Raw genomic sequence first — 15,977 nt, 5'->3', positions numbered from 1 at the left:
ACATGGAATTAATACGACGCAGGAAGCGTTAATCACCTGTCAGTTATAACAAAGAGACGGCTTGATAAACAACAGCGCTGCATCAGCAGGTAGCGTTCCTCTAAACTGATAAACTGTATTATTTTTCACAGGTAAGCAACACTGTCATTCACATTTCCTGCGCTCGTGCAGGGTGTTATGTTTTCGGATAACAGAAACCATCGCGCGTCTTCGCACTCACTGCAGGGTCCTAATCTTTTCCACTAGACTGGATGACACATCTGAGATATTTAGTATTTCCGACCATTTCTGATGAGGCGCTGTTGTTAAGAGGAAACGAGAATGGGCAAGAACATTAGGAGAGCTGGGGGATACATACTGTAGGGCACACATTCATACTGGACTTCCAGGTATTTGTAGGTTCCCGGGCACGGGTCAGGAAATACGTCTGGTCCTGCCACAACAGCACACTGGGTCCTGTTGTTACATCTGAAAGCAAAGAAAAGTCATTCTGTTAAAATAAATAAATAAGTAAAGCATTAGATAATCACGTCCTTGTGAATGGCCACAATATACAGTGGCACATTAGTCAGACATTTAGTGTGTGGTTAATGAACTTTAAAGCACTTTATTCCGTAGAAGAGATTAAGACGATCACAAAGCTCCACTGTTTATGAACTCAACTCATCTACTTTTATGCCTCGAATTCACGGGGATACATTTATTTTAATTAATTTATTTCTATTTTTGGATTTCTCGGAGGAAGACTGACAAAATATGCCATCACGATGTCACTAAACCTAGAGACTACACTAACACAAAGTCTGTTACAAACTGGAAATATGAATGGAAGCAAATAAGGGCGGCCTAATCAATCAGGAAATGAATTCACACGTTTATCTATTTATTTATATTTATCTATAACTCCTATGGTTCAACTGCCGTTTCTAAAAACAGAATTTTCAGTGATTCAAGTCGATCCAGACACAAAATAGTTCAACTGTTTGATCGCTATTAGCTGTTAGTGTTTCTAAATTAATGCAAATTTCAGAGTTGATGTATTTTTCTTGTTGCATTTATATGTTTCTAGCCGTACTTTAGACCCCAAGCTACATTTTAACATAGATTCCTACGGTGTTTTATTCTTTACACTTCATCAAGGACTTCATCTACCTCTCATCCACAGCTAATTTTAGAATCACCCATTAGCCTATTATGCATGTCTGTGGACTGTGGGAGGAAGCTGGAGTACACAGAGGAAACCTACACAGGCACCGGGAGAAGATACAAGTCGCCACAGAGAAACGCAGCATTTAGATCTGAACCAGGAACCTTCTTCCTGTGATAGGATTGTGCTACCAATGCACCTCATAGACTGCATATATGGTGTTTTTCACAGCTAATATAATATATGCAATATCTCATACAACACATATGAGCAACGACTAGTGGATAACAATACTGACAAGAGACTTGTTTAGATATGCTGCCCTAAATAAAGTAGAAGAGAGAGAAGATAGCTCTGACATTGGAAGCTCTTGAAATTGCCACAGGCAGCTAGCAGCATAACAGCTGGTGGCTGTCTGCTAGGCAATGAGCTGATTTCACTCATGAACTGAACCTCTAAATTGTATTTGTCGTGATGATGGTCTGGGGAATTTTTCATTCAAATATCCAACAAATAACATGACTTGCTAACTGGTCATTTCACAAGCGAAATTTTAGTATTTATATCTGTAGTATGGATATTTGCACATACACACCAATGTGCAGTGTTGAGAAGGTTACTTTTATACATTTTAAATGTATTCCACGACAGATTACAGATTACATGCCCCAAAATGTATTTTGTAACGTTACTCAATGAGAGTAACATATTCTGAATACTTTGGATTACTTAATATATTATCATGCTTTTTACAACTACATGAATGTACTATTGCTGTGTGATTTATTACTATTACTGAAGGATACTCACCATACCAACACCAACTAGATTTTTAAATTTTATTATAAAATGAGTAACAGTAGGGTGGACATTAGGTAAGGCTGCACTTTTTGCAGCGATCTCATATAGAAAACTATTCGGCGCGTATATAAAACAGGTGTTTGGGTTTCCACCGGCGTGGAATTACCAAAAATAGAGAGGGCATAGCCTAACATATGAAACAGGAAAAGACCACCGGATTACACCCTTAATTTCAACAAAGTAACTGTATTCTGAATACCACCTCTTTGAAAAGTAACTGTAACGGAATAAAGTTACTCATATTCTATATTTTAAATACGTAACGCCGCTACATGTATTCCGTTACTCCCCAACACTGCCAATGTGCTATGATGACAAAACTTGCTACCATTAGCTGAAAACACTAACATTTTGTCTCACTATGGCCTCTTCTGGCCACAACGAAAGCAAAAATGACTAAATTGATAAAACCGGGGCCTAAAAACTAGATTTCACAAAGAACTGTGTGATGCCACAGTGGCCACATCCACGTTTTGTATACAGCCAGCGCTTGAGAGACATGTTGTAAATGAATAACGATCATAAAGTTCACTTTAATTTAGGTTCAGGTGACACAGTCAGGGGCAAATTCATCTTTCTGTGAAGGATTAGAGTGGGAAGTCACGGACTTACGACCAGGCTTCAACCACATACAGGTAACATTGTTATGACTGCATGATGGATGGTGGCAGCGGCGGTAGAGAGGACGGAGTAGACACAATCGACCGAGTGCGAAATCAGCTCCCACATAAAATGTAGGTCTTCATTAAAAAACACAATTACGGTGCCTGTGGTAGTCTCATGTGCCATTTTGTTTTTGGCAGTCATCAATCAAAGCCCCACTCCATATGCACGGAGAGCCTCTCGCCACAGATAATAGCAACACTTATCTCACAACATTAACTCTTAAATCTTTTGACAGGTATCGATCTTTTCCAGCTCTGCATCTATTTAAAAAGTGAAGAAAAATGAGAGGATACGAAGGTGGGACAGGCTTCTGTTCAAAGCACCGGGTTGCATATGTGATCTTAGTGAGGCCCCCCTGCTCCAAGCTCCAGTGTATACAGGATTGCCATTCGTCAGATCTATACTCGTTTACAGACCGCCATTATATTGCCATATATAAAAGGTATTTATGCCCCACCAAGGCCGTTCACAGCGCAAGTCTTGTGAAGGTCAAGGCAGGGTCTGACACAATGATTCATACACCACAATTAAAGGATTCTCTACACCTTAATTAACATTGATTGGCTGCTGACTAATCAATCGCACCAGTGACGGACAAGCAAAAAAGGGGCCCCATCTCATTTCGAGCCAGCCAAGTAATGAGATATGGTCTGCCGACTCTCGACTCGTGTGAGCTTTATGTGTTACGTGACCAGCTCCCACCTCCTTCCAACATCCGCCTCATCTTCTGCCGCTCGCCTCATCTGACCGTCAGCACCATGAGGACTTAAACTGCAGGCAGTAAGCGCCAGTCGAACAATAAGAGGTCAAGCCTATGAAAGTGGGGAACAATTATCAGGGCTCATCTCTATACCCTTTTTCTTTGCCATACTTTCTGATTTATTCTACTTAGAGACCGGAGGATTTGTAATCAGCAGGTTCAAAGATGATATGTCAGAAAGAACTGCAAAGGAAATGGTCGGCAGAGATGCAACTAGCTAGAAGCTGGACTGGAGAGTGGATATTGCAACACATACACACATTTTTCCTAACTATATTGCACAGTAGCTGTTGTTGTGCAGAGTACTGAAGTACCGAGCTGATACCGTCTTTTAGGTTTACCGACGCTCACTGAGAATTTAAGCTATGATCAAATCCAAAAATTTAATCATACAGTGGTTTATAATAACTTACTCTTGAGGGAATAACGTGTATTTACCATGTATTTAATATTATTGCAAACTTAATCCCAGCCTTATCATCCATCTTGACCCAAATCCCTCTTATCAGTCCATGTTTTAACCTACACACACAAATGCCTCCTAATCAGTGTTCCTATAGTGTCCTGAAGTCACCCAGACACTGAAAAATAATTACAATTAAATGTATAGATAGAGGGAGATGGAGGGAGAAGCTACGGACACCACAAAGACTTCACAACACCAATTATGGGTGTTAATCGGGATTGCGTCAGACAATTGGCACTGGTTTGATCCTTGAACTAGCAGTGGGGAGGGGTAATAGAGTCAGTATGAGGGATGAATTTAAATATGTATAGGGGTATGTTGCTTACACACAGCACAGCTCACTGAGGGAAGTAAACAGCAGGTGGCACGAGCTGCTGTAGGTATCGCCTTGGAAGGTTTCAGAGGCAATGAGACGCAAACGGATTTGTGTGTAGGTTCAATGGGCACATAAGCCCCTTACAGCGATGCAGTCCTTTCCATTAACCTGGCAGTATCTTAATGTGCTGGCTACATGTCCAAGCCAATGGCACTCTGGTGACAGATCAGATTACTGGAGTCAATCCAGTCAGTTCTTGAAAAAAAAACAACAGGAGCTGACGTTAGCTTGTTGCTTCAAGCTGTTTCTGGAAGTTTTTCTTAGGAGTGACTAAAACCCTAAAAGCCCGCTAAAAAAAGATTGCAGTCCCGTAACAACAAACGGAAACTGCAGGCTTTTATTTGTACGTTTAAACCCTATTTTAAAACACTTGACATAATTCCGAGTATAATATTTTTTGTTGATATAGCTCATGTGTAGCATTCATTTCATTGTCATGTCATTTCTCAAAAACCCAAACAAACCTTTGTTCACTTATTCAAACTGTTATGTATTTAAATGGTTATAACCTGTTACTGTGACTTCATAATAAAATGAATCGGCTATAGCCAAAAAGTATCCCATGCCAATATTACTGTCAGGCTGAAAACCTGCCCTCAGCTCAATCCGTCACATGTCACATGACCTTTGACCTTGAAGGAGAGGTGACAGATCATGTGACATGATATTTTAAATCTTTCTACATGTTGACAATACACAGCACACTTGTCAATTTGCAACCAATAAATCATTAAGTTGACCTTGGAGACCTTGAAGCCAATTTTAACAGACGGCTAACATGACCCGACTCTACACCCCTACAACGTTTTATCAAAATTCATCCATTTTTGAGTCACTGGATGGCACGGATGCGAACGCTGTTTTTACTTCAGATGTGTGAGCTGCGTCTATAAGCTCCACTTCAACAATTGTGAAATAAGTTAACCAGAGCGTGAGCGGATGCATTCACATAACTGTATCTCTGACTGTCAAGACAACTATGAAAACACAGCTGCCGATTTAAGAAATCTCCAACCAGAACACGCCGTGTGTCATTTGATGTGCTGTCCAACTTCCCACAGGGTACACAGCGATGTGGAAGCACCTTGGCTTGTTCCGTGAATGTAACGGGAGAGCGTGTGAACGATGTCATGAGGACCATTAAAGTTAAAGTGTTTCAACGTTTGAATGACAAAATGCCGCCATCGACAGACTGATGAAGGCAGCAACGTTACATACGGCGTGCCTGAAAAGGGCTTTAATGACACCAAATGACAAGGACTGCATCTGGATGCAATCATGTATGAGATATGATCTCAAAAAGACCATAAGAAACATTTTGCTATTTGGTCTCCAACTACCGCATTTCTATCCACATTCCCGATTTCCCCTCCCTTATAGCTTTTTCCTCCTGTTCCCACGTCTGCTGTTTGTTATAACTGGCAGATTAGAACTCAGGCTGCCAGCTGACGAGGGGAGATGTGGCACAAAGCAGCAGAACCCTATGTAAGCACAAACCGTAATCACTATAATCGCCGGGCTGATCCGGCTGCTGCCTGTGACGACAGTAAGTGGGTCGAGTCCCCTTTGGCCCGCTGACCACCGACGCAGGTCAAATACTGTATCAATGGATCAATGGGCGGATGGACGAATGGGTGAACAAACGAATCGATAAAAGAAAAGAGGACGGAGACATGCGAAACAGACGGGGACGGTGCGGCCGCTGTCAAAGACAGACAGATCCGTACACGTTGGAGAGTAATAAAAGAGAACTGGTGTGCACCACTGTTCTCCTTTCAGAACTCAATTGATTTATATCAGGAGGGAAATACCAACCCGAGTGGAAGAAGAGAAAGGTTTGCCAGTTTTTAAAGGTTCAGCGGGGGGAGGGGGAAAAATGCTTTGCTGCATTTCCTTCCAGCATGCCAAATTGCTCTGAGCCATTTTCCATTTGTAATCCAGAATCCACATGAAAGAATTTCGCCTGAAGTAAGTCAAATATGAATGGAGACGTTTCAGCTGGCGTTCATGCACTTATTTTCGGCGTGTATGCCGAAAATAAGTGCATGCTGTTTGTTTCCTGTGCCCCTTTGTGTGCTGTGTGCACATTTGTGAGGGTTTATATTTGTGAGGAAGGAAAGGACGGAAGTGAAAGAAGAAAAAAAAGTGACGGACGGGTCAATATCCCCGTCCCTCTGTTGGGACCCATTACGCTTTAGTGATGGTCTTCGCCACCCACGATCGACTTCATTCATTATCTTTCCCAGTTGCATGCAGCAACATCCATCTTTTCCCATTCAGCCTGTCTCCTGGTGCAGCACACACACAAACACAAAAGGAACTCACAACCTTTAAAACACCCAGAAAAAGAAAGAAAAAAATCTCAGAAAACATGATAAGAGGAAGTGAAGCGATGGCCTTGAACGCCTTGTGCATTTGGCTCCTGAGTAAAACCAAGAAGTCTTACAAGTTAGCAATTCAGTGTTGATTAGTGGAGCTCCTTTACAGAACGAGGAATTATCAGTTAAAGCCCTGGTGGAAAAGCTCCTGTTCACACAGAGAGGCTTGTTAGGGAGCATAAGCTTGAAGTTTTCTGTAACGCTGCTATAGAATAATGTGTTTTTGACGCAATTTGGAGTTACTTCAGCCACGAGCTGGGGATTATCAGACACATTAACTACAGCTAGTGTAACAGAAATCAGCCAAATTGAACTAATTCATTAACTCCTCCTGTAAGCTCTGAGGTATAACTCTTAAACCGGACTTTTACGCTCATTTCCAGCTCTATATTTCAGTCCTGGGCTGCACTACAGTAGCTTTGCACGATTCACAGCTGAAGCTAATTCTTATATATACACCACGCTGGACCATGTGTGGTCCAGAATTATGTTCATCCTCACTCTGAAACAAAGTTTCTTCTGATTGGCCGCCTCTCAAAAAGAGAAGATCTGAACAGATGAGCATATAAATGAACGGCCCCCAACTCGATTTTGGTCATCACACTGTTCTCCAAAAGGAGGAAAAAGCTGTTGGATATTAAATGCTTTGCACGTATGCTTATCTCATTATTTCAAACTATGGTTGGGTTCATAATAGAATCATAATGGGTCAACTTTAATATCCAGCAAGAATAGCACAGTACAGTATCTGAATTAAAGGTGAAAAACTTACGGGGAAAGAAAATTTTTTTTTATTAGCTTCTATATTTCGTCAGCCTTGATGATAAATTGGAAAGGATTGTTTCCTGGCAGCCAATCTTCTATAATCATAACCACATCATACCTGTTACTGGCAGCCCATACATCACTTAACATGATTGACATGTTTCTAGCAACTTGACGACTTTATTATAGGAGTGTGGACTTAGAAGCTAGGAGGAAATACAGTATTTGATTATTTTACTTATTTATTTGCTCTAGATTTCTCTTCAGGCTATGAGAATGGACTCTCTGTTATTTGGTTTACCCTCTGGGACAGTGTTCCTGGGCTTCCAGTGAAACCAGCAGATGTCCAGGCCAGGACTCGTGCGCCTGTGTGTAGGTCAGAGTTCACTCTTGAACTGACATTCAACAGAGCTAATAAAAAGATGAGCAGTGATCAGACAGTAAGAGATGATTTTGAGATTGGATTTCATCAAAACTGTTCCCTGCGTTTACTTTTACTTCCTACCTCCATGCTTCACTTCAGCCTGCTCAAACATGATTGGTTGACAGCACACATTCCCAGCGAATCACCTCAACCCAGCACCTGACGTCCTGAAAGGTAAACTAAAGAATCCTCCAAAAATAATCCAAAGCTGTAGCTGCTGCACGCCCACACCCAGCTCAGCCAGGAGGCACACCCACGTTTTTCTAAATACATGACTAAATCATGCAAAATATACTTTGAGGCGATAAATAACAACAACAAAAAAATGGATGGACTCAGACTCCTACAGACTAAGACGGTGGAAACCGAGGGATAAGACTCACAACAGCAAAATGGAAGAGACAGGGAGCGCCAGCGCTAACTGCTTAACTTTCAAAATAAGAGTGTGGGGCTTGCTAGATAGTAAACAGACCGCATAACTTACCTGGGCAGCCCACCAACATAATTGATATGCAAGGGAAATACTGTATGAGTACAAAATCTGTTCATAAATAATAACCAGTGATGCAGCCTCACTCAGCTACATAGGTCATAACAGAAAACTTTGTGTTTGTGAATGTTTATTTTATCCATTCACAGGCACACATTAGACTATATTAATATATGTACTTAAGCTGTAAAGTTAACATTTTCTAACAAAGTTGTTGATTTGAGGAAGAAGGATTCAGGCTCATTTTAAAGCAACATATATTACATCTACTTAAACTGAAAGATTGAAAACATAATTCACCTCATTGTGTGCCACGTTTCTGTGGTTACTGTATCAGAGTTAGTCCGGTCTGCCAGTCTGCAGGGGAAACAAACGGAAACCAAAACTCTTGTCCTTTGCCTCCAGAGACACAGAACCTATGAAGAGACTTCCTCACTCATATGCAAACACATAACCCCATGCTTTACCCCATCTGTAAAGCAGCGCTGAATGGAGACAACAAATTCCATCGTTTTTCTTGTCTTTTTCCATAACATCAATAGAGAGAGAGCCACTCAACACAGATTAAAAAGCAAAAAGAGGCAGATTGGGAATGAATGCAGTGCATAAAACGTAAATACAATGGCCGAGCGTGGGTGCGAAGGATTTGGAGTGCATTGCCGAAGGAGCTCAATGTTCTTGAGTGCTTAAGCTCGCAGAAACGTGCAAACATCTTCATGCTAGTGCACCCGTCCTTAATATTCAATGGATAATCGATGACTGCGAGGAGCGCTAACACACCGAAGCACTTCCTGCACGATGGGTGGCATCTGCAGCACGCCACGAAATGGAAGAAAATCATTTGTCAGACCGTTTGCACACAACAAAACATCAGCCATATTCTTTTTTTTCTTTTCTTTTTTTACAGGATTAACTCAGTGGAGCTGAGTAGAAATAAAGAAAGTGCTGAGTGAGTCCACAGTGCGGGGAAGATGGCGCGTCTGCGTGCATGAGCTCTGTGAACGGCCTTTATTGGGCTGCGTTAAGTACGGAATAAGACTTTCATTAAGAGCAGTCAAACAAAGGTCAGGAATGATCATCTCTCATGAACTCCTTCCACTGCTTACATAAATTCAATGCTATTTCTGAAAGAAAAAAAACAGCATCTCATTCTCCTTCCCCCCCCTCCTGACAAGCATAATCCCTCTTAACCATTCACACAGATTAGTAGCTTTCATAAGATTTTACATCACACAGTTTCCTCCCTCTCTAATATTGTATTTGGAAGATAAGCCACAGTTCATTCCGACGCAACGACAAGCTGAGAAAAACACAGCGGCGCTGGGGCACTCTGACTGGATGTGGAAACATGATTAACCACAACACAGACTGCAGTATTTTAAAGATTCAAGTCTACACTGAGTTTACGGACGGGGCGACATATAGATTCACGTGTGACGTCCTTTGCGTAGAGAACCTGAAGCACAAGCTCAGCTCGATGAACATGTGCACTTTAAACATGATTTTAAGGGTCACCTCAGTCAGAGATGTTTCAGTCTAAACATCGGTTATAGCATTTCCCCGTTTTGGTTCTTTTTCCAGTCGCTAAACCCCAAACCCTGCCACATTGTTTCTGTGCTCATTTGCACTTTAGAGTTCCTCCTTTGTGGAGAAAGCTTGTTATCCAACACTCTGCATTCAACTATACACAAACAGCCTGCAGGGCAATGACACATGCTAACGGCGGCATTCATTATGACTATAAGTTGCTAGCGTACAGCCGCCATACATAAGTGCAGAATGACTGCAGCAAAGCAGCTACACCTACAAAACCGTGGCCGATTCAAATGATATCTCTCCACTGCCCACAAGTGCTCATGAGGAGTCCTAATAGTTTCTCTTCACCCTTCTGGAGAGAAACAGACGCTCGGCCACACAGACTTCTGTTTGTCAGACATCATCGCCGAGCCAAGGTCTGGCCAAACAAAGGTTACCACCTCAAGGAAAGCCTTTCTCGCCACGATGATCGGGAGGAATTTATTTACTGCGGTTCACGCCGCTGTTCTGATTTCGCTCTAAACCACCAGCGGTTTCATGACTGCTGAAAGACTGATCTGCTGCAGTAGGCATTTGGTAAATGCACGGGTTGCACTTGCACTCCTACCAAACGTGGACTCACTAGTTTCGTGAGAGAGGTTTAGTTACTCAGCACAACTTGCTGTGCTTTGAAATTTAACTGATTAATAGCAAGCAGTTTGAACTGTTGCACAGGATGTGGTCAAAGAAGACAAGCCCTTGGGGGATTTCTGCTGTTATTTGCTGCATTTTGCAGCACCAGTGAGTGTGACTAAATCTAAAAGAGCTGGAATACTGCTGCGTCTAAGTAACTTGATGCTTGAGAGGAAGACAAACCTTTGAGCTCCTCGGTAGAGGTTTATTTCACCTTTAGTTCACCCTAACAGCTTCCAAGTCACTCTGCTACTGCAGGTAGACAGTTTGAAAAAAGAAAAAGTGTAGCTCATAAAAGTAAGCCCCAGCATTGAACTTGTGAATTCAGAATGTGGAGTACACAAAAGTAAAAAAAAAAAACGCACTGTGTCTCTGGATGTGAAATGGGGAAACAAAGGCAGGTGATAAAAACGTCATCATGGAATAAAAAAATTAGAACAACACCAAATTTCCTTTGCGAGAACTGCAAATCAAACTTCTCTTCTTGGTGTTTTGAAGCGCCCGGCGTCATGCTGTGGACGGCTCAAACTCATTCGGCTAGCCTGCTTCAAATTAATCCATCTATTTATGTGCCACAAAAGGTATTAGATGATGCAATTTCTCTCTCCACCTGAAAGGTCAGTCCGTGATTCTGCACATGCTGTCAACATCCATCTGGCTGCGCACACCGAAATTCCATTAAAGTATAAATTTGGCTCATGCTGGAGAGTGCTGAGGGAGTTCGACGCTTCCAAATTCAACATTAGCCAAAAAAAAAAAAAACAAGTGAAAGAACAATCCCATGAAGCTGGTTTCATAAGGAGAGCGTGCAGATCGACACTATGCTGCAAGTATATTGCTTAAATTATACAATAAAAGCTCGGCCGTGTAAGATGGTTAATTTAGACGAGTGTTAAGAGTTCAGTTGCACTCCTTCACACATCAGTGACACACTCTTCTGGAGACAACACAGCTCGTGCGGCGAGTCCTCTCTGTCGTAAGTGTTCTTTTTTTCCTCTTTTTTTATGTATATGTATGCATTCACATGTGCAGCTTATCTTCGCTTTTCAAGGCAGGGATACAGCAAGTGGTCTTTTTTGGAGCACAGACATGGCTGTCTATCTCAAAAGGGCAAAGATAAAACTCCCCTGAATAATCCTCAGCCATTTCCTTGGATGTCTGGAGATAAACATCTTGAAAATTGTGCAGCTCAGAAGAGAGCAAAAGAACAATGTTTTCTTGAAACTTGATAGTGATTCCGAGGCTTGCCAATATTAGTTTAAACACACACACACGCACAATTTCAACCGCAGCCTTACATCCATAGTGGAAATTCGAATAAATAATGCATTATCTGCACACTGTTTCCTTTGTTTTATCCCGTGACTAAACTAAATCCAACACAAACATTTTTTGAAACAGTACATTTCCATTTTGATGCAGACTTTTATCGAACGGCTGTGAAGCGGAGCTCTGTGTAAGTGGTCACATCGCAGACATACGCCGATCAGGCATAACATTATGACCGCTGACAGGTGGAGTGATTAACACTGATTATCTCTACATCATGGCACCTGTTAGTGGGTCAGATATACAGTGGGGCAAAAAAGTATTTAGTCAGCCACCGATTGTGCAAGTTCCCCCACCTAAAATGATGACAGAGGTCAGTAATTTGCACCAGAGGTACACTTCAACTGTGAGAGACAGAATGTGAAAAAAAAATCCATGAATCCACATGGTAGGATTTGTAAAGAATTTATTCGTAAATCAGGGTGGAAAATAAGTATTTGGTCAATAACAAAAATACAACTCAATACTTTGTAACATAACCTTTGTTGGCAATAACAGAGGTCAAACGTTTACTATAGGTCTTTACCAGGTTTGCACACACAGTAGCTGGTATTTTGGCCCATTCCTCCATGCAGATCTTCTCGAGAGCAGTGATGTTTTGGGGCTGTCGCCGAGCAACACGGACTTTCAACTCCCGCCACAGATTTTCTATGGGGTTGAGGTCTGGAGACTGGCTAGGCCACTCCGGGACTTTCAAATGCTTCTTACGGAGCCACTCCTTTGTTGCCCGGGCGGTGTGTTTTGGATCATTGTCATGTTGGAAGACCCAGCCTCGTTTCATCTTCAAAGTTCTCACTGATGGAAGGAGGTTTTGGCTCAAAATCTCACGATACATGGCCCCATTCATTCTGTCCTTAACACGGATCAGTCGTCCTGTCCCCTTGGCAGAAAAACAGCCCCATAGCATGATGTTTCCACCCCCATGCTTCACAGTAGGTATGGTGTTCTTGGGATGCAACTCAGTATTCTTCTTCCTCCAAACACCACGAGTTGAGTTTATAGCAAAAAGTTCTACTTTGGTTTCATCTGACCACATGACATTCTCCCAATCCTCTGCTGTATCATCCATGTGCTCTCTGGCAAACTTCAGACGGGCCTGGACATGCACTGGCTTCAGCAGCGGAACACGTCTGGCACTGCGGGATTTGATTCCCTGCCGTTGTAGTGTGTTACTGATGGTGACCTTTGTTACTTTGGTCCCAGCTCTCTGCAGGTCATTCACCAGGTCCCCCCGTGTGGTTCTGGGATCTTTGCTCACCGTTCTCATGATCATTTTGACCCCACGGGATGAGATCTTGCGTGGAGCCCCAGATCGAGGGAGATTATCAGTGGTCTTGTATGTCTTCCATTTCCTGATGATTGCTCCCACAGTTGATTTTTTCACACCAAGCTGCTTGCCTATTGTAGATTCACTCTTCCCAGTCTGGTGCAGGTCTACAATACTTTTCCTGGTGTCCTTCGAAAGCTCTTTGGTCTTGGCCATGGCGGAGTTTGGAGTCTGACTGTTTGAGGCTGTGGACAGGTGTCTTTTATACAGATGATGAGTTCAAACAGGTGCCATTCATACAGGTAACGAGTGGGGGACAGAAAAGCTTCTTACAGAAGACGTTACAGGTCTGTGAGAGCCAGAGATTTTCCTTGTTTGAGGTGACCAAATACTTATTTTCCACCCTAATTTACGAATAAATTCTTTACAAATCCTACCATGTGAATTCATGGATTTTTTTTTCACATTCTGTCTCTCACAGTTGAAGTGTACCTCTGGTGCAAATTACTGACCTCTGTCATCATTTTAAGTGGGGGAACTTGCACAATCGGTGGCTGACTAAATACTTTTTTGCCCCACTGTATTAGGGAGCAAGTGAACACTTAGTCCTTAAAGTTGACAGCCTAAATGGACAGGATCATTGATGCACATGGGGAGGGAAGGCTGGCCCATGTGGTCGGACCCAACGAACTACTACTACGAACTACTGCAGCTCAAACTGCAGAAAAAGTTCACGCTGGTTCTGATAGAAAGATGTCAGAATGCACCGAGCATCACGGCAGACCAGTCAGGCCCTGTCCATCACCCACTGTCCATCACCGAAAGCACCAACAATGAGCAAGTGAGAACTGGTCCATGGACCAATGGAAGAAGGTAGCCTGGTCTGGCGAGTCATGTTTTCGTCTACATCACGTGGATGGATCATGTGGACTACATCACGTGGATGGCTACATGCTTACTTGGGGAACACCTGACACCAGGATGCACTATGGGAATAAGATAAGCCTTCTTAGTGTGATGTTGTGGGCAATGTTCTGCTGGGAAACCTTGGGTCCTTCCATTCATGTGGATGTTACTTTGAAACGTACCAACTACCTATGCATTGTTGGAGACCATGTACGCCCTTTCGTGGAAATGGTATTCCCTGATGGCTATGACCTCTTTCAGAAAGATAATAGGCGCTGCCACGGAGCAAAAAAGATTCAGGATTGGTTTGAGGAGCACAACAAGGAGTTTGAGGTGTTGACTTGGGCTCCAAATTGAATTCGTGGAGGCCCCATGTTGCAGCGTATAAGACTTAAAGTGTCTGTTGTTATCTGTGCCAGATACCACAGCACAACTTCATGGGTCTAGTGGAGTCCATGCCTCAATGTCAATGCCTCAATGGGTCAGGGCTGTTTTGGCAACAAAAAAAGGGGACTAATCCAATATTATGCAGGTGGTCATAATGTTATGCCTGATCTATGTATATGTTAATCATATGTTGCGATATTTATGACAGTGACTAATTAAAAAGCCAGCATGACCACTCCTTTCAATCTACCAACAGGGGTTTTGGCCATGAAAAGATGCATTGTTTAATCACTTCCCAAGAAGTAACAGTGACTCTCACAGAAAAGTCTTTGCACTGTGCAGAAGCTGTTAGAAGTACCGTGCACTACTCAATTAAATTAACACAAAGACCAAATGTGTGATTATGTCAGAATAAGTAAAAAAGTTTTTTTTTTCTAACAATGGATCGTCAGGACATGTCATGAAATCTTTTTGCACGAGAATAATAGGCACTGATTGGAAAAGTGATTTCACTCCTACTCGACTTACCAGAACCAACTCCCTTAAAACTATCCCGCTGACACCAGTATTCATTGCAGAATATTTGAATAAATCACCCCCATTAAAAAACAGATCAATGTGCGACCTAAGTATTAGTTACTGAAACAAACAAAAAAAAAAAAGCAGGAAGTGTCTGATCCCTGGTTATGTATACCGCTATGTAAATCATAACGCCCACAGTGTCTCTCCAGGTGCTTGTATAGAGGCAGAAGGCCGGATTGAAATGTGCAGCAACTCCGCAGATCGATTTGTTTGGAGGGTGAGGCTTATTCACTGGGGCCTGCCCGTCTAATGATTTACGATTTCCAGGATGAATTTTTCTATTCTTGCCAACAAATGATGCTGCTCCACATCTTCCTGGTGACGCTTGATTTATCTTCCAGCCAAAGGCCCCTGGGACTTTCAGCCTGTAGACCCATTTTAGACTAAGCCTCATTCCAGAGGGGGGTGAGGGGGGTGTAAAAGTGAGGATTGGGTCATATTTTTTTTTACAACCACCGTCACATGGATATTGATGTGTCACATATTCAAGAAAAACGATAATTTGATGTGCAAGGTGTGAAGCAAGATTCCTGATGGGTGTGCGGCTGTGCACCAATTCGCGAATTGGGACTTAAATTGAAATTATGCTGCTAGCATCTCTGCAGGCAGTCGAGTGGGCACAGAAATGTGCACACATGCACAGCCTTCAGTATGCTCATTCATAAAGGAATACATTTAGAAATATTATACTGACAGGCTCGGTTGATGGCTGACCGGGGTCAGCCTTTTGAACCGCTCATGCTGAGATTCTAAGCCCATCTCAAGCATCTCTGCGAGCGTCAGATTCTTCAGCCAGATACCCAGTGGTGCCACTGCTGTGCTGGTCTTCAGAGGGATGGATGGGGAATAAAAAAGAGAGGCAGAAATGCCACTGGTTTGACTTTTCAAGGCATCAAGCCTTGTTTGTTACGCACAAAAAGCAATGTCTGCTGCTGGTTGGAGTCAAAGGAATGCTTTGGGGAGCT

General features: G+C 42.5%; 1 protein-coding gene across 26 annotated transcripts in view; it reads right to left on the bottom strand.

The window, feature by feature from the left end:
- Positions 1 to 15,977, bottom strand: part of LOC113018655 (adhesion G protein-coupled receptor L3) — a 265,269-nt gene that overhangs the window by 125,591 nt on the left and 123,701 nt on the right. For all 26 annotated transcript variants that reach the window (XM_026161934.1, XM_026161936.1, XM_026161935.1 and 23 more), the window contains exon 5: positions 359 to 468. In XM_026161934.1, the coding sequence (XP_026017719.1) occupies positions 359 to 468 (110 nt within the window). The remainder of the gene's footprint in view (positions 1 to 358; positions 469 to 15,977) is intronic.

This window comes from Astatotilapia calliptera, chromosome 3, assembly GCF_900246225.1.
Source record: "Astatotilapia calliptera chromosome 3, fAstCal1.2, whole genome shotgun sequence".
NCBI lineage: Eukaryota > Metazoa > Chordata > Actinopteri > Cichliformes > Cichlidae > Astatotilapia > Astatotilapia calliptera.
The sequence above is the reverse complement of the archived record's forward strand: the minus strand, read 5'-3'. Positions and strand labels throughout refer to the sequence as shown.